A 23,651-nucleotide genomic window follows, 5' to 3' on the forward strand; every position below is an offset into this window, starting at 1 on the left:
TTAAGATCATATAAGGCAACACCCTGGAGATTAAAATCTCATATTTTATGGAAAAAAATTTGTATAATTGTCTCTGAGTTTGAAAGACATTGTCTAAAAAATAACTCAAGCTTGAAGAATGTCTAGACTCTTTCAACATATGTAACCACTGGGAATATGGTAAAACAACAAGTGGTTTAGTTTCAGATGGGAAGTTATTTCTTTTAAACCTGTCAATGAGCAGACAGGCATTTGAGGGGAAGTCTCTTTACCCTAAGATTCCCCAGCCTGGGAAGAGAAAGTTCAGTTTACTCCCAGTTCCCAACATGGAATGTGAAAAGAGAAAATCTGATTGTTCTTTCTTCAAATGCTGCTGAATTATCCTCCTAGCGTTAAGTATCAACCACGACAGCAATTCCACTGTAGAATATTATGAGCAGAGTTAATTATAACTGTTTAATGAGGCAGATCCCAATTTTCAGTAGATCATGAACCTTCATACATTAAAGGAGAGAGACAGTTCACATTTTTATTCAACTGACATTTGGTTAATATACTTCAAACAAGTTTTGTATATACCAAGCTGATTATGAAATAGCTTTGCCCTGTTCATAAAATGCTATTAGTAAAATGAAAAAACACCCATGTTGTTCTTATCATTTACCAGCTTCGTGATGTCATTTTCAGTTTATCAAGAGACCCCTCTGTAAGAAGTATCATTGTATGTCTCTGAAGGTCACTAGGTTAGCAAAAAAGAACTGGCTTCTACCATCAGTCACATTCAGATTAAAACCCCTTCTTTGCCACCTGCTATTGTCCTGGAGCAGTAACAACAATACTGCCATTTGCTGAGCCGTTATCAGTTTGAGCATGAAATTATCACTTTCCTAGGCTAGGATGTGGTTAAATAGAGGCCTTTTCTTCTGGTTCAGACTAATGCATGTGCTAAGCTGTCCATCTAGGAGCTTATAGACATTCTCTCATCTAGTTCTTTCAACACAGTCTTAAGAAAGATGTTATTATCACTGTTTACAAGTGAGAACACCTAGCCTTGCCCAAGGTTAAGGAAGTTGCTCAACGTCACAAATTAGTAAGGTGGAGGAGATTTAAACCCTGAGCTATCTTTTGACCTCAGTGTTTCACAGCCTCCCTGTGAAATAGGTATTTTATCAGTTCCCTAGTCCTCGATTTCCTCTTCTGTAAACAGGGAGAGGATTTGCCATGAGGATTTGAGATGACATTTGTGAGGGTGTTTGTCATGTACCAATGATGGATTAAAGTGGAGCTGTCATCACCATTAGCACCACTATCAAGATCTAACACTCCACACACTCAAAGGTGTGTACAGAATGTGCACAATCAGACTATAAGGGAAGTCAGCTGTGTGTGTGGTGTGTGATCTCTTCTCTATTTCCAGTAGCTCTTTGCACAGACTGTAGTGGTTGGAGCCTAACACTTGCACATGCATTTTGCCCACTTTGCTATTTTCAAAACAAAAAAGAAATTGCATAGAAACTACCCTGTCGAGAACAGAGGTGTCTGTGACAAATTGGTTTAATTGAAAACAACTTAAAAAACAAAAAAACAAACTCTACTGGTTTAGAGCTGGTTGCGGGGGGGATCAAATTAACCATGGAGAATCTAAGTGGAGGGTTTTATTGATTGCCGTAGGCATGACCTAAATTGCAGAGTGTGAGTTATAATGAAAGTACTACTCTTTCTGCGCTACTAATTGAGAGGCAGCATTTTTCATATGGTGAAGTTGGGGATGGTGAGCACAGCCAGGAATCTTCTCCCAGCTGTGGCCCACAGACCTGTGCGGCTCCAAGACCATTTGCCCACCCTGAGGCATTCACTTCTCCAGTCACAAACACAGATGATTATTTTATGAAACAAGATTTTGAAAAATTGTTTTTTCCGGAAGGCATTTGAGGTACAGCCTACAGGTAAACTTATACAGGTTGAGATATTTTAATGTGAAATAATTTCCATGCTGTTCTACTTCAGAGGAAGGGAGGACAACTAGCCCTCTTGCTGTGTGGGTCACAGAAATGACTACAGAATAGGGATCAGCACACCTGTGGGCCAGATCTGTTTCTATGAATACAATTTTACTGGAATATGGCAGCTTCTGTGTGTCATTTTCGATGGCTGCTTTTGTGCTAAAACAGCAAAGTGGAGTGCTTGCCTCAGAGGGACACCATGTAGACCGTACAGCTGGGAATCTTTGCTGCTTGGCCCTTTCCAGAAAACCCATGCCAGGCCCTGCTGTGGAAGCTGGGGAGGTTTCAGATAATCCAGTCGACTACAAACAAGCTCAAGCTGCTTTCTTTTCATGTCCAGAGATGCAACTTTGGCAAGGAGGGGGAGGCTTGGTGGTCACAGTTGATGTGTGTGTCTCTCTGGGACTACATCCAGGAACGTTTCAACCCTCATTTTCAGCATTTGATGGTGCCTATGAACCACACAGACAGAGAGGCAGAGAAAGGAGACATTGTATCTATGAAAATACCAAATTACAGGAAAGAAGACTGGGGGAAATTGACTAGAAATAAGAATGAGGCATCACCTCCAAATGGGGGCCACTGGTCCATTTATTTCTGGGTTGGGGCAAAGGCTCTGAGGGCTCTGGACTCTCCTCTTTGGGAGACAGAGTTAACAGGTTAAAAAAGCAATACAGATGGGCTAACAAAATGGCAGAGCACAATTGAAAGCCAAACCAAAACAGTACCATGAGGTTCGCTTTGAGGTTGGATAGAGCTGTGTTTTACTGTTTGTTGGAGATTGGGCAAGTTATTTACCTTCCTAGTTTTCTTATCTCTGATACGAGGAGAAAGGTCACTTTAAATTAGTTCGTGTACACATAAAGTGCCTCACACGATCAGTCACATGAGGAAATCGTGGTTGTTCTCCCTTATTCACCATCTACTTTTCACAGATTTGTAGTTATGGTCGAGGTGAGTATCATTCGAAAAGGGAAATTCTTGGCTGTAGAGGGACTTGGGAGGTCTGGGACGACGGCTGAATCTGATGTTAAGTAGGCTGGATTCCTTTTCTTCACATCATGATCTGAAACACGGGCATCTCACCCTCGTTGACGTGTTTCCATCTCGCTGTGTTTGATGAGAAGACAGACTCTCGGTGAGATAACAAGGAGAGACACAAACACAGTCTGGTGAGATCTGTATTAGGAGAGACTATCATTTATGGTCTTTATTTTCCTCTTAATGTTGTCATTTCGGGTAAACCCTGGAAGTTCAGGGATCTGAAGAACAGGGTGGGACAGACTTTTCTCAGCATCTTCCTGGCCTCTGGCCCTCCATCCTGGGTTTCTTCACTGCCCACATTCTGAGGCCTGCCATGGCTGCCAGCATTAGGCCACCCAGGTTCTTCTGTGGCTCCCTTGGCTGGTTTCATGCCCACTGATGCTCTTGGTCACTTCTTTGGCCCTCTTTGGTGACAGGCACCTATGGATGTTCTTGCTCAGTGCTCTGGGCACAAGGGAAGCCCGGAGGACCTGAGGCCATCACACAGATGGGCCCAGGTCAAGCATGGCACCATCTTACAGCTCTTAGAGGCCCCGAGAAGAGAGGATACATGTCGGGCAGCTGCTTCCTAGAGCCACCGCAGGCTCCTCAGCCCCCACACCCTCAGACATCTGGGGGGGTCTGTTAGTTCTACCTAACCCTAGGATTCGGCCAATGGCTGGCCAGTCCCCATGCTTCCTCTGCAGTACCTGGCTCACTGAGTTATACGTTCACATTGCATCTTTTCTCTGCTCAGTTCTCCTCTTCTGAATACCCCCTTCCTTGCCCCAAATTTCTTTGTCTCCTTGATCATGTAACTGAGGGTATCATTCTTCTCTGGCGGTCACTTCTGTGACCCCTTTAGAGTCGTGGGGGAGGTTTGGCTGCCCCCAAGCTTGGGCTCTCTGGGGCCCCAGGTGACTGTCCTTAGGGCATTTCTTTCCTGGCTCCTGACCCAGCCCCACATTATTGTGACATGGCTTGTTGCAGAGAGTTCTAGTTTTCACACCAATGCAGCACAGTCACTTGAAAGCCAATCGCTTCTTTTTAGTGGTAGGTAAGGCTCTTTAGAGTCCTCCTTACCCTCCACCTCTCCCTATCCCCAGCCCTGAGATTAACAGAAATAAGCCCAAAGCTTCCTTGAAATGTGTCAAGCAAAAACAAGCAGTCACTTATACAGAAGCCCATTTCATACAGCCAGGATTCCTGTATCCAAAGCTATCCGGATGACTTAATGGTGCCTTCAGGGACCCTGGCTTTCTACCTTTTCCTTCTGCTATCCTTAGCTTGCGTGCATGCGAAGTCACTTCACTCATGTCCAGCTCTTTGCGACCCCTTGGACTGTGTAGCCTGTGAGGCTCCTCTGGCCATGGGATTCTCCAGGCAAAAATACTGGAATGGGTTGCCATGCCCTCCTTCAGGGGATCTTCCTGATCCAGGGATCGAACCTGCATCTCTTATGTTTCCTGCATTGGTAGGCAGGTTCTTTACCACTAGCACCACCTGGGAAGCAGCAGGTAGTCCTTTTTCTCATGTTCATGACGTTGTGGTCTCGGGGTGACTGTGTTGCCTCCAGGGTGTCAAATCTGTATGCCAGGTGGAAAGAAGACAATGAGGTTTGACCTTTTCATTCAAGAAGAGAAGGACCACCCCCCCCACTCCGGACTTCTTGCCGTATCTCAATGGCCAGGATTATGACACGTGCCCACCCTTAGCTTCAAGGGAGACTGGAAAATCAATAATATTGGCCTCTCTCCCTCAAAGGTAGAGGGAGGCAAGGGAAAAGGGGTTTGTGGATGGATTTTGAATAGCAACCCACAATATCTACCAAAGGTCAGCTGTTTCAAGAGATGCTGGCAGTCTATGATGTCATAGGATTACAATTTGTTTAGTTTTTCTGACAGTTCAAAAACTCTGGCTGATTCAGATCATTAATTTAGTGAGAAATTGGTTTTGGTGGAGTATTTGGGCATCTTCTGTGAGCAAAAGAATCGCCAAATCAGTCAATAGTTTAATCATGGAATAAGACAGGGTAGTAGGAATCATATTCCACTGTCTTAGGGAACAAACTTTTTAAGCCCTTTAGAAGAAATCTCATGAAAACAGTTGATGAATTATATAAATTTAAGTTCTTCTTTTCTTTGGGGTAAGGCTGAATTACCCCCTACTTTCCAAAACATGCTGGAAATGCTTTATTGGCTTAATTTCAATTCCTGTATATATATGAAAGTAATAAAGCTGCATTTCTTTAAACATATTTCATAATTTAGAGTTTTCATAAATTCATGCTGGCTTTTCTTTCTAGTACACCATAAATTGGATTATACTGCATATCGATCATATCGTAGTAAGAATATTGGAATAGCATGAAAGTTCATTTAAGGAGGAAGCTTAAGGTGGCAAAGGTAAAGGAACTAAGGTAAAAGCAATATAAGGCAATGGTTGCATAATCAAAGATCTGCAAACCGTGGCCCATGGGTCAGGTGAAACTTGCCATCTGTTTTTCATAAATAAAGTTTTATTGGAAAATAGCCAACTCATTCCTTCACATATCTCATGACTGATTTCATGTTACAGCAGTAGAGTGACATGCTAGTTGTAATAGAGACAATGTCCCACAGGGTTGAAAATATTTGCTATGTGGCTCTTCACAGAAAACATGTGACCATCACTGGTCATGGGTGCTTCTGTGATAGCTGAACACAGTGATTAAGGTTCCACTTCCCTTCCATGTGGAAATCAATTTAATGTTTAGATAAAAATAAGATAAATAGGTGATTTAGCAGAAATGCATTCAAAACTCTCGGACAAGATCCATCAGGGCATTGGGATATTTATTTTCAAATTAAAAAAAAATACAACAACAAAAACCTGGTTCTATTTCTGTCTTTGGCACCATGTTGACATTTTGTTCCAGCTCTGTGTCTGTAGCCAGCACCTGAGTTTGCCCTTTGCTGGCTCTGTGCCTTTGAGATGACATGGAGACATTGTCAAGGGTGTGGGGGCTACAGGGTCTCTGAGTGTCCTTTCTTCACTCAGTTCTCTGATTCTGTGACAACATAGATCACTTCTTATCTGAAACATAGGGATTCCTTTTATTAACAATATAAGTACCACGTTGTCTTTTCCATTTGGTGCATGTATTGACCAGAATGCCCAGCATATTAGGTCTGTGTTAGTAAACGTTCACAACTCGTTTTGAACAAAGCACATTCTCTGGTTCAAAGGTACAAATGCTAAGAGATTGCCTGATTCCTGCTCCAGCTGGTCCAGGGGTTCCCTCAGGATGGACGGCATTGGCGGAGAAAATGATGCAGTCTCTCGCTCAAAGCACTGGGCTGCATGTTTATTTTAAGCATCAGGTTTTCTTTTATACTTTTACAAAAGCATTAGGTCAGAGGTATGACATCTTCAGTTTCCCCTCACCCATATTTACTGTCTCCATAAATCATTGTTGTCCTTCAGAGTTCCCTCTTAAGTGTCCTAGTGATGACATTGTAACTCAAGTTTGTCTCTGGGCTGTATATTACATTCCTCAGTTTATTTCTTATCTCTTTAAATCCTGTTATCCCCTAGTAACTTAAGCTCATCATCTCCTAAAAAAGGCTTTTAGCTATTAGTGTCTCTAAAATACCTACTTCCCATAAGCTATAGTAAAATATGCCAACACTACAACATACCTTAAACTTTTAGCTTCTAACTATTCTTAATTATTCCTAACCCCTAAACTCAGCAAACTTCTTTTGCCATAAACATTCCCCTTACAGGCAGGTTTCAGATAACAATGTTTCCCATGGTCTCAGGCTGCAGCCTATGTGCTCATCCTGGAGCATTCTTTGTAAAGATCCTTGAACAAATGTCAATAGTTAACTTTATGGATTATAACATTCTTTCCAGCCACTCAACCGGAGGAAGGAAAGGACAAGTCAGAATCACAAGCCCTAACTCCTTCATCCCAGGACCGTGCCTGCGGGATGAGGAGAGGGGGTTGGGGCCGTGCCTCCATTTTGTCAGTAATGCCTATCGCCGCTCCCGACAAGAGATAGAGTGAAGAAATATCTAATATTTATTGAATGTGTATCATTCGCCACACCCTCTTCTAAGCACTTGATATACATTAACTTATCTAATCTGCACAGGAACCCCAAATTAAATACCATCATTAGCTCCATTTTACTGATGAGTAAACTGAGACAGCCTCCCCAAAGTCACACCATCATTGCACATCCTAGTTTCAGAACCCTACTCTCAACCACTCTTCTTCCTGCCTCCCTGTGGGTCAGATTTTGCACAGCAGCTATTCTCCACCTTCACAGCAGTCAAGGGAGAAAACAAGTATAAGAGATGCAGGTTGGAGTTCCTAGAAATTATGGACACTTTTGAAAATTAGAGCAAGACTTTTTGTCACTTACCAAAAAACTTAACTCTGTGCCATCAAGATCACCCTCGAGGTTCCTCTTCTTAGCCTGTTCCTCTCTTTAGTCAGGTAAAAGCAATTTTAGGACAATAGTTCAGGCAACACAGGTTGGAAACTGGGTCATTTTTGTGAAATCATCTTTCTTTGCCAAAACCATTTTTTAATTCTTTCTCAGAATTAAAAAAAACAAACAAGCAAACAAACCATGTGGAACAATCTGTGGCAGATGGTTATTTCGGCTCTAGGTGAGTTTTTGTCATTATACTCTGGGATGGAGAACTCTGCTTTGTATAATCATCTGTTATTTCAGTGAACTGCCAGCTAGGAACTAGTGGTTTAGGATGGGAATTTTTTTTTTTTTCCTAGAGATGAACATGTAAGCTCTCTCCACTTGAATTCTGTAGAACTGTAGATGCCATGTATAAACCAGTAATCTGACAGTTCAGTTGGGGGTTCAGAGAGGTGAGATGGAATTAGTTAAAACACGTTTGCCCTCTTCTCCAGGTTTAGCTTCCTTTAGAAAGTACAACCATAAACAGCTAAACTATGGTGTTCAGTACGAGCGCAAGTCCCTAATTAATTTATTTTGTGTTAATTAAGTTTATAATTATATAGTAAAACATTTACTTTCTCCCTCAAGAAATTGACTGAATCTTCTGAAGGGGCTTTGTGACTGTAATTTAGGTGCAATTAAGTTAAATTTAGTTAGGGTTTGGTTCATTTAGCTACTGCTAGAAGATGCTAGATGGGAGGAAATGAGCAACATCTCAGAAGCACCTCTGGATCTAGGGGGGGTGTGTGTCTCTCTCCTGGGCTCGGGGCAGCTGGTATAGGTGTCGAGGACAAGGGCAAACTGAACACCTATCAAGGTGAGGTTTCATGTTTGTCACCTATGTATATTCCTCAGCTGTGGAACTGTAGACTCCTGTAACTGTGGATAAAGGCAAAATATATTTGCAATTTTTTTGGTGTGTGTGGTTCTGGAATTGGAACTGAAGTCATGGAATAGTTTTCAGATGTTTTCCATCATGGGTGTGAAATCCCTGAATCCCTCTTCACAGTCAGTGATATCACCAACCAGAGGCCACAGTTTTGGCATCAAAAGGCCATTTTACCTCCTGAGAGGAGTGGGAAAGGGTCCTTGGCCAGCCCATGGCTTTGGTGGCTGGCTGTGGTTCAACACAGCCTTCTCGAGCAGTCCCAGGGCTTCTAACTGAGAGGACTGCAGCTTCGCAGGAGTGTGAAAATGGACATTTTGAGCAAAGTTTCCTTCTGGGAGTTTTTACTTGATAGCTTATAACAAAGAATTTGTTTAGGCCTATGATTGAAAATGCAGTTGAAAGCAATCATTTGCAGTGGCTGCTAAGTTGCCTGCAGGATGGAAGTGTCCTGCTCGTGACTGTGAATGGAAATCTGGAAAGTACAATTATTATCGTGAGTAGCATATGATTATTCTAGAGAATAGCACAAAAGCATCCTAGCACACCCCAGTGGTGGATGGACTTCACCTATTTTAAAGTCCCCTTGGTTCTTGAAGCATTTATCTCTTGGTGGATGACAGAAGTCCTTGTTTTGGAAATGAAGCTGGAGAATTTTTTTTTGTCCTAAAGTGCCAGGCTGAATTACACAAGATAATTTAAAAAGACGGTTTGATGTCCTGTCATCACAGTGAAAGGTAACTTATTACTGTATGATCAGTGAATGAAACATATACTTATAATAAGGATTTACCATATAGTGCAGGAAACTATAGTTAATGCCGTGTAACAAGCTGTAACAGAAAAGAATCAAAAAAGAATATATATTTATATATATCCATATGCAATTGAGTCACTTTGCTATATGCTTAAAACTAACACAATATTATAAATCAACTGTACTTCAATAAAGTATACTTAAACAAAATGTGATCACTGAGCCCACTTCTACCTATGTGTTTTTATCTATAAAATGGAAGTGCTAACCTTTCTTTTCAATACTTAACAAGCAAATGATATTCCCCTTCCCGAAAGAAGTGTTAAATATGACTCATATATACTTGAGAAGGTATAGGGAAATCAGGTTTTTATAAATTGGATGTTTTTTGCACCCAGTGTCTTAGTAGAGTAAAACAAAATAACCCCACAAACATAATGGTGAGATAACTTCCAATAAAGTGGAAACTAAGTTAGGTTATTAAAGAGGAAATTATGTCATATTAAAATCTAGAACATAAGTTCCACTCGATAAACAAAAATAATGATGTCAACATATGCCTCAATTCTTCCCAGTCCACAGGAGAAAATGAGAGAAGGGCCCAGAGATACAGAGAAAGTAAGACATGAGAGAGAGACAGACACAGGGTTAGAGAAAGATAGACAGAGAGTCAGAGAGAATAAGAGAGAATATATCCTCAAAAACACATTTGGGCATCTATGAAAAATGAAACAAAAGAAGGTATAAAATTGGGAGATAAACTAGAAAGACTCTTGGCTATACAGTCTGGGACAGGACAAGTGTTTGTGAAACTTCCAATCTAGAAAGCTTTAAGGAAGGATATGGTAATTAGTTGGTTCAAAGTCACAGTGAGCATTTACCACAAAGTCCTAAATGGACTCAATGAAGGTGGACCAAGGTCAGGAGAGAGATTATTTCAAATGCATTTTTTTTTAAACCAGTAGGATAGTTTGGAATTTCCAAGGCTTGGCACCTTGTCTAAATGTCCTAATTCTAGCCACTGTACTGAGCTGAGGAACTTGTAACTGGCTTGGGGAGTATTAGGTACTCATATGAACTCTACTCACTTCAATATGTTAGATTTATTTCATTGCTGTTCTAGAATGGGCAACTGAGGCTCAGAGAGGCCCCCCAACTTGGCCAGGAGGGCCAGGATCCAAGCTCAGTTCTGCTGGCTTCAGGTTGCTTCTTCTAAACAGCCATCCTTGTGGTTTTCTTTCAGGCCTCGTGCAATTAACAAAGAAGATAAAAATATAGGGCAACTGTACTTATTAAGATTTTGATTACAATGCCAGCTATAAATAAAGTTCTAGAATCTTGTAGAGTTAAACAGTGGATGGTAAGTGGCCATAATTATGAAGAACGGAAGAACAATTTATAATCCGGTCATTACTTCTATGCCTGAGTAATTATACTCTGTCCTTTCATCTATGTGACATTACAGATTTTTACAACTTTCACATAAGGCAGTGCATTTGTCTGTCACATGTCCTTTGAATGCCTCTTGTGCTTACGTGGATGATGATTTCTGTTTTGAACTAATAATGTGTGTAGAGTTACAAGGTAAGTAGCCTTTCCCTTTTAATCACTTTGACTTACTAAAGAACTTCCTGTAAGGTATGGAAAGCATTCCTTAAAATAATGTCAGATGTTTGGATACACTAAATTTTCACTATAAGAAAAAAACTAGAATACATTGTTTTTCCAGTGTCTTGGTTCTAGTTGATTCTTGGCATGGTTGCTATAATTCTTAACCAAGCTGTTATATTTGGTATGCCATGTATGCCATGCATACTTTATTTAAAAAAGAAAATAAACTGTGAAATCTGGTGTGTGTAAAAATGCACTATCTTGAAAATTCAGAGTTTTCTACATGTATAAATTGTACCTGAACCAAGGAAATATGAAGGGACTTCCTATGTTACTGCATGAAAAATCGAGGCATAGAGAATCTTCTTGTCTTTCAGATAGGGGTATTGCTGTGCTTAAAGCACTGAGGTTGACATCTGTTCCAGCTGCTGTAAGATATTGCTTCAGGGTTAGTCAGGGTCGTGAGGTGGGATGGGCTTTTTCCAAAATGAGCTCTTTTGAGCAAGTAAAAATGTCACAACAGTGGAGACTTCCAGAACTTTGGGGTTAAGTCAAGTCAGGGGTTCAGCTGGCTGTCGAAGTCTGAATGCGTATGAAGTCAAGTCAGGGGTTCATCTGGCTGCCCAAGTCTGAATGCTGTGTCTATGGGATTGACTTTACACTTTTCATGTTTCCTATGGCAATTAGAGTAGGTTCTCCATATTATCGAGACTTTTTGAAATGGGTCACCTGTTGCTGATAAGGAGTGGTCAGAGGGATTGGCTGTGGCATTAACATCCTGGGGGTTCCACCTGATGGGGAAATGCTTTTGGACCATGGATCCTGTTCTTGGTGGCAGGAATGGACTGGTACTCTTTCAGACTGGTGAGCATGTCTGGGACATTACCTTACGCACCTTGCTAGGGTAAGAGATGACCACTGGAATATGAGTTGGATTCACTTCTGATGGGTCTGATCTGGGACTTTCAATTTGGCATAAAAGTGTCAGGTCATGTTCCTCATAGGCTCATCAGGGGCAGGTGAACCACCTTCCAGACCCCAAATTCCCCATAGCATCTCAGATGTTCTGGAGGAGAGGCATGTTTTATTTCTCATTCTGGTGAGATAATTTCTGAGGTGATGGAAGTCTTTCTGCTAATGTTGTCCTGGAGAAAAGGCCCCAGAGAAAAAGGGCATGTTTGGGTGGAGGACCTCCTTCCCTCCTCGTAATAGTCTCCTGTTTCTAAACTCAGGCACGCACACTTTTCTGCATAAAAGGCTGAGGCCAGACGAGAATCTTGGAAGCCAGGCAGCTTCCTGAATGTGCCTGAAGCAGCCATGGAGGCAGAACTGTAGTCTGGGAGCAGGTCCCTGGGCAGCTGACAGTCATGCCCTTGCTTGTGGGGGCTGGGCAGTGAGGAGGAGGTGGTATGGCAGCAACATATGAGAGAGGGAACCATCACAGGGTTGGGGAGTGGCCACACTAACTGGACTCCTTGAAGAACAAGAGTTAAGCCCTCAGGATGTGGCCTTTGGCAATTTTACCTTGTCTGCACCAGAGCATCGAATGCAGTCCACCTCCCAAGATGTCCATTTCCAGGTAGCTCAAAGGCCTTTGTTTTTTGATCCTGTTCTCAGGCAGATTTGGATAATTCATGTTTATTGTAGTCAGATAGTAGATTATCAGGAGAAGGCAATGGCATCCCACTCCAGTACTCTTACCTGGAAAATCCCATGGACGGAGGAGCCTGGTAGGCTGCAGCCCATGGGGTCGCTGAGAGTCGGATACGACTGAGCGACTTTCACTTTTTCCTTTCATGCAATGGAGAAGTAAATGGCAACCCACTCCAATATTCTTGCCTGGAGAATCCCAGGGACGGCGGAGCCTGGTGGGCTGCCGTCTATGGGGTCGCACAGAGTCGGACACGACTGAAGAGACTTAGCAGCAGCAGCAGTAGATTATCAACCTCACTTCTCTTTGTTTTGCCTTTTGGATTATTTGGTGCTTAGCTGAGGTTTCATTATCTTGTGCACTTTGCTAATTGAATGGAGATGAGATTTATGAGGTACCTCTATTCAAGAGTAGGTAATTTGTTTGACCTTCCTCTCTGCTTCATTGGAACCATTAGTGGATCTGACTTTCCTGCTTTGCAGTAATAGGCAGAGACACTGGGAACTCCAAAGACCCGTGATAGCTGCTTTCTTAGCAGGCATCCTAACTGTTAATAATTTTCAGACTCTGTTGCTAAAGCATATCTTGGAATGCCTAATCAGAAAGTGGTGGTCCAGGACAAATTTTACTTTTACCTACTCTCTTCTTTGAAGGATCAGCTTGAATTTGGACATGGGATCATAGTTCTGCTCTGAGGCCTTATTATATCTGTGTTCACGCTCCAGTAATTGGGGCTACCCTCTCTACATGCTTGAGGTCTCTCAAATACATCAACAACAGTGCTTTACCTCTAAGTTCTCCTCTTCCTCCTGCTCTTCCTTTTTCCATCTCCTACTTTCATCTTCATCATCACCATCACCATCATCACCATCATCATCACCATCAGACCAGCTCTGGCTGCCCCACATCCACTTGTTTTCTCTGGCTTATTTTATGCATTATTTACTTTTCTGGAAATTTATTTCCAGATCCATTTTGGTCTATGGGCCTTGGTTTTACCCACGGCTGAGCAGAACTGAGCAACTTCCTTTCTGTATGTTTGAGGTTCTTGCAGGTTTCTGTATTTATAGGTTAATTGAGCAACAGGTTTTACATCATTTGTTTTCTGTTTGGATACTACATCATCGTACTCTGGATTCATATACTAAGAAGAATCACTGTCTGGAGTATTTTGGCAAAAACAAATCTAGACACAAATCTATATTGGCAGCAGCAAGTATGTGGTCTTCTATAATGAAATTGACAATGCCATGCTTATGTATTGAATGTTTGAGTCATTGGTAAGCCTCTGGTCTGAGAATCATGAAATAGTGTCTTTAGGAAGATATCATTTCACCTTACAGAGTTACCCTATAGATCTTGCAGTGTATGTTTATTGTCCTAAGTCAGAAGGCAAGGCACAACCCATAGGAGGACAATAGATTGATTTGGGTATTTCACTCTGTTTGTAGTACAAGCCTTTTGAGTATTTAATGCCCCTTAAACCATAAACGTTTTTTTCTTTCCTACTCTGCTTATGGCATTTTTAGGTTATTCCACAGATAATTGCAATGGCCTTGGTCTTTGGATGTGCTTCCCATCCTATGTGAAATCCCTGATATGATGGTGCTTGTGGCCTTGGACACTTTTCATCAGGCCCTGCTGATCAGATCACATCCTCCTTCAAATCATTGAATTTTAATTGTGCAAGAGCTTTGGTTTTCCTTACACATTCAGGCTTTGCCAAGAACTTTGTGTTTCCTGCATTAATTTTCAGCTCATAACTTAACTTCATTTTATGAAGTCAAACCTGAGCTTTAAAAGCCTTGCTGACCGTCCTCAGCCATTTACTTTAGTTTTTGGTCTTCAGCTAACAAATGGGCAACAGCTTCCTTTTTCCCACTCCCCATAATTCTGATCATCATGAGAATTAGAATGAACCAAGTCTAGTACTATTCCCCCAGGAGCTGAAAATGCTTCAAGAGGTGCTCACTGGGTGTTCTTGTGTCTTAACTCTGCAACCTTCCGTACACTTCTGACCAAATTTGTGATTTTATACAGGAAGCTTTGAAGTGATTTGATTAAACCAGTTACCAGTGAGAAGCAGCAGACCCTACACTGTATTGTCTCTCCCCTCCCTTCCATTTTGGTTCTTTTCCCAAGTCCATCAAAGTGCTATAAAAGTTTTAGACATTACTATGCTGTGGCTTAGAATGTATGCTGTCCTTGGTAGCCTGAGAGGAAGGTAGGGCATAGAAGATGTAGAGACATGCTCTCTCTACCCTCCTGTGCTTAAAGTCTGGGATGCAGGAAAGTAAACAGAAAAGATATAGAATTTTAGCAAAAGTACAAAAGAAGAACATGTTAGTGAATGGAAGAGAATGCTGTAGAAATTAAGAGAGAGTGAACTAATTACTCGAAGGAGATGGCTTTTATGCTGGATCTTCAAGAATGGTGAAGGCTTGCTTGGTAGAAGGTGATCTTAGGAGATGTGATGCTCCTGCTGCTGCTAAGTCGTGTCAGTCGGGTCTGACTCTGTGCGACCCCATAGATGGCAGCCTACCAGGCTCCATCGTCCCTGGGATTCTCTAGGCAAGAACACTGGAGTGGGTTGCCGTTTCCTTCTCCAATGCGTGAAAGTGAAGTCACTCAGTCGTGTCCGACTCTTCGCGACCCCATGGACTGTAGCCCACCAGGCTCCTCCGTCCGTGGGATTTTCCAGGCAAGAGTACTGGAGTGGGTTGCCGTTGCCTTCTCCGAGGAATGTGATGGTGTGTAGACAAAAGGAACATCCTTGGGAAGGAAACGAGGTGTTTGAAGGATGGTTAAGCAGCTGTTGGAATGAGTGCAGAGTAGGATCTAAGTTTAACTGTTGGGAAATTTTTGCCACAGTTGCAGGTGATACCATTTAAAAAGAAGGACTGACCATCCAGAGGTTCTGAGTTTATATTTCAGCTCTCATTCTGTTCCTGGGTGACCAGGGACATATCACAACAGCCATATGGGCTGAGTGACTCACCTATGAAATATAATTGAAAAGACACAAAAGCAAAGGCTAGTTGATGCAACAACTGAACGTTTCACAGAGATGTCAAGTGAGGACAATCAGGGTTTCAGCCCAAGTGCTAAAATAAAACAAAATTGCACCTGGCTCAAGTCTAACTGAAGGAAAGCATTTTACCCCCACCATTTCCTGGACACCTAATCCTATAAGAACACAGGAGATTCTCTGATTTTTACCTGGTGAACATTTTCCAGAAGGCTCCGGGGATGTTTGCTTTGCTTTCCAATGAAGGTGAGCTGCCATTCTGGCACCCTGGCCACCTTGCTGTCTTCAAGGTGGCACCGTGCCCTGCAGACACCGAGCTGGCACTTTCCTACTTCTCCAATAACAAATGCGATAAGATCTGCTTTTTTAGATTGCAGCTGCATCTTCCTTCCGTTCCCTTAGCATCCTTTCAACTCAGCAGTTTTCCTTTTTGCTTCAGATAAATTGCTGTTAATTTAAATGTACTGCAGATCCTTGCCATTTTATGGCTGATTGCTTCTGAGTAATAGGAGGAAAATGTGTGCATGTTTGAATGTAAAGAAATCTAAATAGGTCAGAAGCCAATGGTAAAGAAAGCACAGTGCTTCACTGACCTTCAGCCCCCTGGTCCTTCTCTTTGAAGAGGTCGATAAGTGGATCCAGAATCAGCAAATAGCAGAGACCCATCCGTGTTTTTCTTCTCTGCTTTCAACTTGACATCACATTTCTCATTCAGCACCTGCTTTATCCTTGTTCTTATTTAGCTCAGCTAAGTGTAAGCAGCGGTGGCAGAGTTTTTCTAAGAGTTGTTTTTGATAAAGGAGCTGTTGTCACGATAACTACCGTGCACCATCGGAATTCTGCAAACGCTTCAGAATGTCACATTGTCAAAATATCTATATTTCAGACTCAGAAGCTAGACAGCTCGTTTGGCTGCTAAACCCACAAGATGTTCAGCCATTTGTTGTGGTCTAAAAACTTTCCCCCTCACTAGGAGAAAATAATGATCTATTGTTTTATATCATTTTGTGGCCCTTTTTTGGGGGTTTCTTATCACATGAGAGGGCACAAGTCATTAGATCCTGGTGGCTAAGTTGGGGTCCTAATTGAAATTTACCATCAACCCTTTGGAAACCTGAAGCATTGCACGCATTTTCTTAAGGTAGTCAAGTTTTAAATGAAACTAATTTTTCACGAGTTGGTGGTATATCTTAAGTGTATCAGTGGTATGTGTGAGTATCAAGTATATGGGAAGGAGACTGACTTGCCTTCCTTGAGGTGCCAGGGGGTGTAAGCCATGCTTTACATGCAGATAGTGCATACTGCTTATTATTGTAACAAGCTGGCTTTTCATCAAGAAAGACATAAAGTTTGTATTTTAGGGTGGCTTTACTTGCTTTTCTTGCATGGGTGTGTGGAACTGAGATGTTTGTCTTTGAGAAGAACACATCACAAAAGGCAGAGCAGAAGAAGGTTACAGAGGGACATCAACTTAAATGAGGCAAATGCTGTTGCAGCCTGAGCAAATGGCAGTCCAAAAGAGCTTCCATTTAGTCCAGCAAATTGTTTCTCCCAATTTTAATAAATAAAAGAGCCTGTACATTATCTTTTTTCATTTTTTAAATTTATTTTTTATTGAAGGATAATTGCTTTACAGACTTTTGTTGTTTTCTGACAAACCTCAACATGAATCAGCCATAGGTATACATATATCCCTTCTTTTGAATCTCCCTCCCATCTCCCACCCCATCCCACCCCCCTAGATTGATACAGAGCCCCTGTTTGAGTTTCCCGAGCCATACAGCAAATTCCTGTTGCTATCTATTTTACATATGGTAGTGTAAGTTTCCATGTTACTTTTTCCATACATCTCACCCTCTCCTCCCCTCTCCCCATGTCCGTAAGCCTATTCTCTATGTCTGCAAAATGCCAAAAAAAAAAAAAAAAGAAGAGACTGTAGTGCGGGTTGGGGAGATGCATGGCAGAGAAAAGTGGCAAATAGAAGCAAATTGGAAGAGCAACCTGGTTCCAATTAAACACTGACATCAGTAAACTCTTCAAGTTCTTGTATGGGGTTGGCCCAAAAGTTTGTTTGGGTTTTTCCATCAAATGTTACGGAAAAACATGAACAAACTTTTGGGCCAATCCAATGCCATAAACCTGGTGGAAATAAGGTTTGCATTAGCAGTTTAATCTGTTGTTATTTTAATCAAGTAAACCCTTTAAAATTGCATGTTCAGAGAAACTGGTATATCGAATGAACAAATATCTTGTTTGAGGGTGATGTCTTCTATTTGTATCTCCAAGCTTTTTTTGCTTTTATCGGCAAACTTGACATCCTCATATTAATCCCACTGTTTCAGTGGGAAGGAATTTGAGATCCACCCTCTTGAAACCTGAAAGAGTAGCTAAGGTTAGTTCATTCATTGTTCTCAAGCTACGTGCCATAGTTCATTCTTCAACTAGCGCTGCTTGTGTTTGCCTGGAGGCCGGGCTTTTAGAAAGAGACTAGAGACAGATATGAAGGAGACTTAATCAGCATCACTGTGTGCTTCCTAAATTCTCAGTGCTCTGTGGGTGATTAAATCCATAAACGATGTTTGGTGTTTGTCCCTAGTTCTTTTCCCGAGACTTGGAAGGGCAGGAGAGAGAAATGCCATGGAAATTAAGCTCCATAGACTCTTTTAGTGTTGTTGTAAATGATTATACAGCTTGGTGATGGTAATTACAGCTCTGGAGGCAGATGACACCAGCACTTGGCAGACCAGACACCAGGTTGAGGAAAATCGAGAGTCTGGAGGGTTGGGTTTAGAAGTGTCTTCCAAAGCTAAACTTGAAAACATCTTGGAAGCGTCTTGGGGGTTTCTACTATGACATCATCTATCCTGTCACTTATGAAGCTGATGAAGATTCATACAATTACTCACAGAATTATATGTAATAAAACTTTCCCTGTTCCTGCTGGGTTTTCACAGGCAAGTTCAGAGAAAGCTTATCACCTCTAAGCTCGTAGGGCAGCCATGGCAGCAGAGGTTCTGGGAATTTGAGTTCCATCCCACACTAGCTGTCAGAACTTGAGAGGCTGCTCAGTCTCTGGGCCTCAGTTTTCTCACCAGTTAAGTGGGTATAATGATAGAACCTATCTCCTAAGGTTATAGTGACTTTATTTAAGCAAAGAGTTTAGCAGATACCTTGGCACAAAGTAGATTTACTGTGCAAATGATTCCCTCATCTTTCTCCATCTGGAGTCAATGAAGTATTTGAAGTCAAGGAACTCCAGTTTCTTTATTTTTGCATCATGTATTACAGTGTCTACTGTTTGGTTTGTGCTCAATAGATGTGTGCAAAATTAGTTGATATTAAGTATTATATATGTTTTATATATTATGTGTACTAGATACTACATGTCTTAAATTGTATATGTAATGTATATACATACAAATATACTTCATATTGTATGCTATATACCATATTTTATATAGCAGATTCTATATATGTGCCATAGATATGGTATGGTACTTAATTAAATATATGCAGTTCATTAATTGAGATTCCCAGGTGGCACAGTGGTAAAGAATCTGCCTGCCAGTGGAGGAGATGTAAGAGATAAGGGCTCAATCATTGGGTCAGGTTGGTCCCCTGGAGAGGGAAATAGCAATCCACTCCAGTGTTCTTGCCTGGAAAATTCCATGGACAGAGGAGCCTAGCAGGCTACAGTCCATGGGGCCACAAAGAATCAGACATGGCTGAGCGCATGCACACACACACACACAATTAATAGTAGGATTCCTAAAAAAAAATCTAAATCCTCACATGAGCTCAATATTTCTCCAGGTGAAGCCAGCCAGTTCTCTGATCTGGCTGAGTAATTAATTAATTATTTTAGAAATAATTTGGCTTTATAGGTAGGAAAAGAAAATTAGAATTTGGGTAGATATCTGTTATTGGATTTTATTTTTTCCTTATGTATAAAAATTATCGAGGGGTCATCTTTTACTGTGCACACATTTCTCCTCCTTAAATTAAGGTGTTAACATTTGAGACAGTTGTGGGTGGAACTGTGTGCAGGAATCCTTTGCATCTCTTTCCTGTGTTTCCTGTGCCATGTAAACTCAGTTTTAAGTCTAGAACTAAGCTGTTCGATAATGAGACTCCCATTTTCTCCTGATTCCTGTTTTGCAATTACATTATCTTTATGTTTTCAAGCATATTCCATGTTGTGTCTCAGTTTTGATATTTATTATGTTCTTTTAAAAGTGATTGTACTTGCATGTTATTTTCCATTGATTTTTCTTTTGAGCATGACTTATGTTTTATTTTGTGTTTCTTTTAGGTTTTGTTTTGTTTCATAAGATTCCACTGGATGGGTAACTGAAATAAAGGAAAAGACAGAGAAGGGGGCTGTGGTGCTTGTTGGTTGATGCTGCCTTGTAAGCTGGACTCTGGGGGCCGGCATTGACCTTTCCTGGGAAGTGCCTCTTACCTGGGATTTCCTGGTAGATGTGGGTGGTATTTGCAGGAGGTACCGCATGAAGCCCGCAGGTGCTGTGAACTGTGAATTGGGGACACCAATGCAGAGACAGCTAACAGGCAGCTAAGAAAGTCAAGAAAACAAATTAATGCTTCTCTTTTGTTCTCACGATCATTCAAATACAAAGTTGAATTGAAATACTGTTGGATTGTGTTTCTCTTCAGAAAGGTGTGTCCTGTTTGACCGTACTGGAAATGTATTGATTTTCATTGTTGCTGTTTATTAAAGGTGAACTGCAAAGTTTTAAAACAAATCTAAGTTTAGGAACAGGTATAAGTACACACTAAACAGTGTAATCTCCATTTAACATGAATTTTAGCACTGTTTTCTGTTGTTTAATCAGTACTGAATTCAGAAAGTTTCACTTTTCCACCTAGAAAGTAGTGACTAAAAGAGTTAAGGGCATATGCTCCATCGCTGTGGGGACTTGGGGATATCCTTGGGAGTTTCTTTCCTTCACTGGCTGTTAAGGTCCAGAGTCAATGCAATCAACAGTAATGCTTTCCTTAAAGTTTATCAGCAGACAAAAAAAGAAATGAAAAAAGAAAAGAAATAAGCTAATTGGTCAGGGGCTGTGGATTTTGGTCAGGCATAGTTTCAGAAAAATCAGAAAGAAGTAAAATATATACATATGGTGCATATGCCCTTTTATTTGACCTCTGTGATCCACCTGCTTTTTAGAAGTTTGCCGAGTGAGAGGGCCGCAGCATCTCATGCTGTTCCCATGACAGAACTGTAGCTTTTTGCTCTGAAAAGGCCTGCGAGCCGAATGGCTGGCCTGCTGTGAGCAGGAGACCACATTCTAAGAAGGGTAGTCCCCGACAACATACTCCACTCCGCTGGGTTTTCCTGAGCTGGACAGCTCTTCCTGACCCCAGCTGCACACAGGTGGCAGGTTGCTAATGAATACGTGCTTTATAGTGTCCAGCTTCAGTGCTGCGGGGGCAGCCTTCGAGTTACAGAATCCTGCATCCCTGGCTTAGTCTTATGTGGACACCCGTCTCACGCACGTGGCCATCACAGTGACCTTTGCGTGCACTTCCCTTAGTGTGCACCAGTGGGATCCCTGTGAGGTTTGGCTGTTCTTGCCTGCCTCACACCTTTCCTGTTGGGGGAACTTCATAGCCAGGCCTGGAGCATCTTGTTTGAAAACACAGTTGGCTCTGACTGTTCACACCTGCCCATAGATGTCACAGCTGAATTGGAAACTTACTGACATTTTTAAAAAGCCCTTTTGGTAGGGGCGGGAGGGATAGTTACTCAAGTTTTGCAGTTCAGCTTTAAGGTTTTATAGATTTTTAACTGGTCCAACATATTCGGAAACATCGTTTTGAATTCTGTGTAACCAAGGCATTAATCTCAACAAACTGGGATCCATGTAGGCACCAGTTGATATAAATAGATTTTCCAAGATGAATACTTTATACTGTATCTTTTACATTAGCCACGAAATGTGTTATTGCTTGACGTGGACATTTCACGGAGTCCTATGGATTACAGCATTTGACTCGGCTGCTCAGTACCCACGCCTGAAAGAAGGGTGGTTCCCCCAAAGCAGAAATAGGCTGCTGTTCACAGAAGCTGTGTTTCCCAAAGGGTTTTTGAGTGTGAGGGCAGCTGACCCTGGGCAGGGGGAGGTCTGAATATTCTCTGAATTCCCATTTTCTTGCTCACTGTTGAATGACAGTTCCTGTCACTACTTAGATTTTGATCTTTCCCAAAGGTGTCAATTTACAAAAAGGCCAGCTAATTGCAGAAATCCTGACCCCTGAAAGAAAAATGAAGTTCAAACTGAGAGCCTGTCACAGGCTGTCAGGACGGTCAGGGTTCTTAAATATCGGCCATTTGGTGCAATTTTTTTTTTTAAGTTTTTATGTTATTCCATGGAGTCATAAAAAGGCAATAAACTCTCTGAAGACTATTTTATAAGTATCTCAGACCCTAAGAGGGAGAAAAAAAGAATATTTGTCCTCAATAGCTAAAAGAGTTACAGCTAGATTTTTGGGGAAAATGGAGAAAAGTGGACAGATAAGGCCATTGAATCAGTCAAAGAGCAGTTGACATCTCCTAGGGAACAATGAAAACATCAAGCTATTAGAAAATGGTTTCAGTTGGTCTTGTGTTCTTTGCTTTTCATTTTTTTTTTTAAATCCCTGAAGACCTCCATCAGTAACCCAACTTCTCATTTCTGTACTCCAGACCACCGCTCTCATTCTTTGATTTTGATGTCCCCTGTAAGAAATCTTTTTTGAGCATCCTAAAGGGATATAGCATGCATTTTTCCAGCATTATAGAAAGAAAAGCAGCAGTTTTGCTGAAATCAAGTCCATCGTCCTCAAACAAGGATGTAGCATTTTAGTGCCAGGCAGGTATCCTAAGTGAGCAACGTGGGCCGGCTGAGTGAACATCATCCCCTCCAGAGGGGCGGCTGTCACCCAGACCAGCCAACTCCTGCCTCCCAGGAATGACGCTCCAGATTTCCAAACCTTCTGATTCTTTAAGAGAAACTTGAAACCTGGATTTTTTATGTGAAATGTCTCTATTTTTAAAAAGTTGGCTCAGTTATTTTTAAAACGTTATGTAGGCCAACAAAACATGTCTGTGGGCTGCCAGTTTGTTACTCTGGTCTTAAAGCAAGATCATTGTTCTTTCACTGTATCCAGCGAGAGATGGGAAAGCACAGGTTCAGATGGGAAAGCACACGGCCCCACTTCACTGGTTTTCCTTAATGTACTGATACAGCCCATTGGTGAATGCAAAGCAAGTGTGTCCTCTTCAAGAGGTGTGTCTCAGGTCCTGTATCTTGATTCAGGTCCCACTGAGACCCTCCCAGGCAGCTGAGAGAGAGAGGAATAAACTTCCACTGTCATTGCATGATACATCAGTCTGAGACTAACGGAGTTCAATCTCTTAACAGGAGGAGTGAATCTCCACATACTTTAATGGATTCAGGGGTTTTCTCTCCTGGTCTCCAGCAGGCTCTGGTTTCATTTTGACCCACTGAATCTTCTTCCCAAGAGTAAGGAATAGGGATGAGGCATGAACAATCCCAGCCCCAAGCCTGCAATGCAGAACCCAGGATTCACTTTTGGCTCTGAACTCTCCTCCCGCCCCTCACCCGGCTTACACCCCACCCCCCAACACTGAGCAGAGGCCATCAGGATTCAGCCATTGGATGAGTAAACAACTCAAGGAGTACAGGCATGAATTCAGGCCAGGGGTGAGGGCCAGCATGATGCAAGCTCTCTTGCTTTTTCTCTCCTCTTTTTTTTTTTCTTGATTCTGTTAAAATCTCTGATTTTTTCTCTTTCTCCAACACTCTAAATTGACTCCATGACAGAGAATTTATTTTTATTTGCTCTATTGGTTACTTTGCACACATTTTTTTTTTTCATTGCAAAATGGAATCAAAGCACTAACTGGGACCAGTATTAACTCTTCTCTAGCTCTCCAAGATAATTTATGCTTTCACTTGCTCCATTGCTTTCTGTCTAGTGCCCCCTCCCTTGATTTTCATCTCATTTCCTCCCATTGCAATAGAGGCTCATTTCATCTTCTTTTGTCCAGGCTAGGTAATAGATTCCGTAAACTCCAGGGTCTTCACAGGGTTGCTGCATTCAGCCACGTGGGCTGTGCCATTCCTTGCTGGTGAAGGTCAGTGGACCCCCAGGCTTGTACCACTCAGCAGACTGTATTCTGGGGAAACTAGTACAGAAGTAGTCATTCCATTAAGT

General features: G+C 41.8%; 1 protein-coding gene across 19 annotated transcripts in view; it reads left to right on the top strand.

Annotated features, from left to right (window-relative positions):
* The window catches only part of NTRK2 (neurotrophic receptor tyrosine kinase 2), a 386,793-nt gene that overhangs the window by 139,770 nt on the left and 223,372 nt on the right, over positions 1-23,651 (top strand). For 4 of the 19 annotated variants that reach the window (XM_081521676.1, XM_081521667.1, XM_081521680.1 and 1 more), the window contains one exon: positions 19,720-20,523. The exons of 14 other annotated variants lie outside the window; for them this stretch is intronic. In XM_081521676.1, the coding sequence (XP_081377802.1) occupies positions 19,720-19,757 (38 nt within the window). In that variant the 3' untranslated portion in view covers positions 19,758-20,523. Of the gene's footprint in view, positions 1-19,719; positions 20,524-23,651 lie in introns of those variants that run through there. One more of the 19 variants, XR_014062590.1, reaches the window with a different exon arrangement.

The sequence above is a fragment of the Giraffa tippelskirchi genome, chromosome 1 (genome assembly GCF_054371585.1).
Source record: "Giraffa tippelskirchi isolate mGirTip1 chromosome 1, T2T-mGirTip1v1.2.pri, whole genome shotgun sequence".
Taxonomy (NCBI): Eukaryota; Metazoa; Chordata; class Mammalia; order Artiodactyla; family Giraffidae; genus Giraffa; species Giraffa tippelskirchi.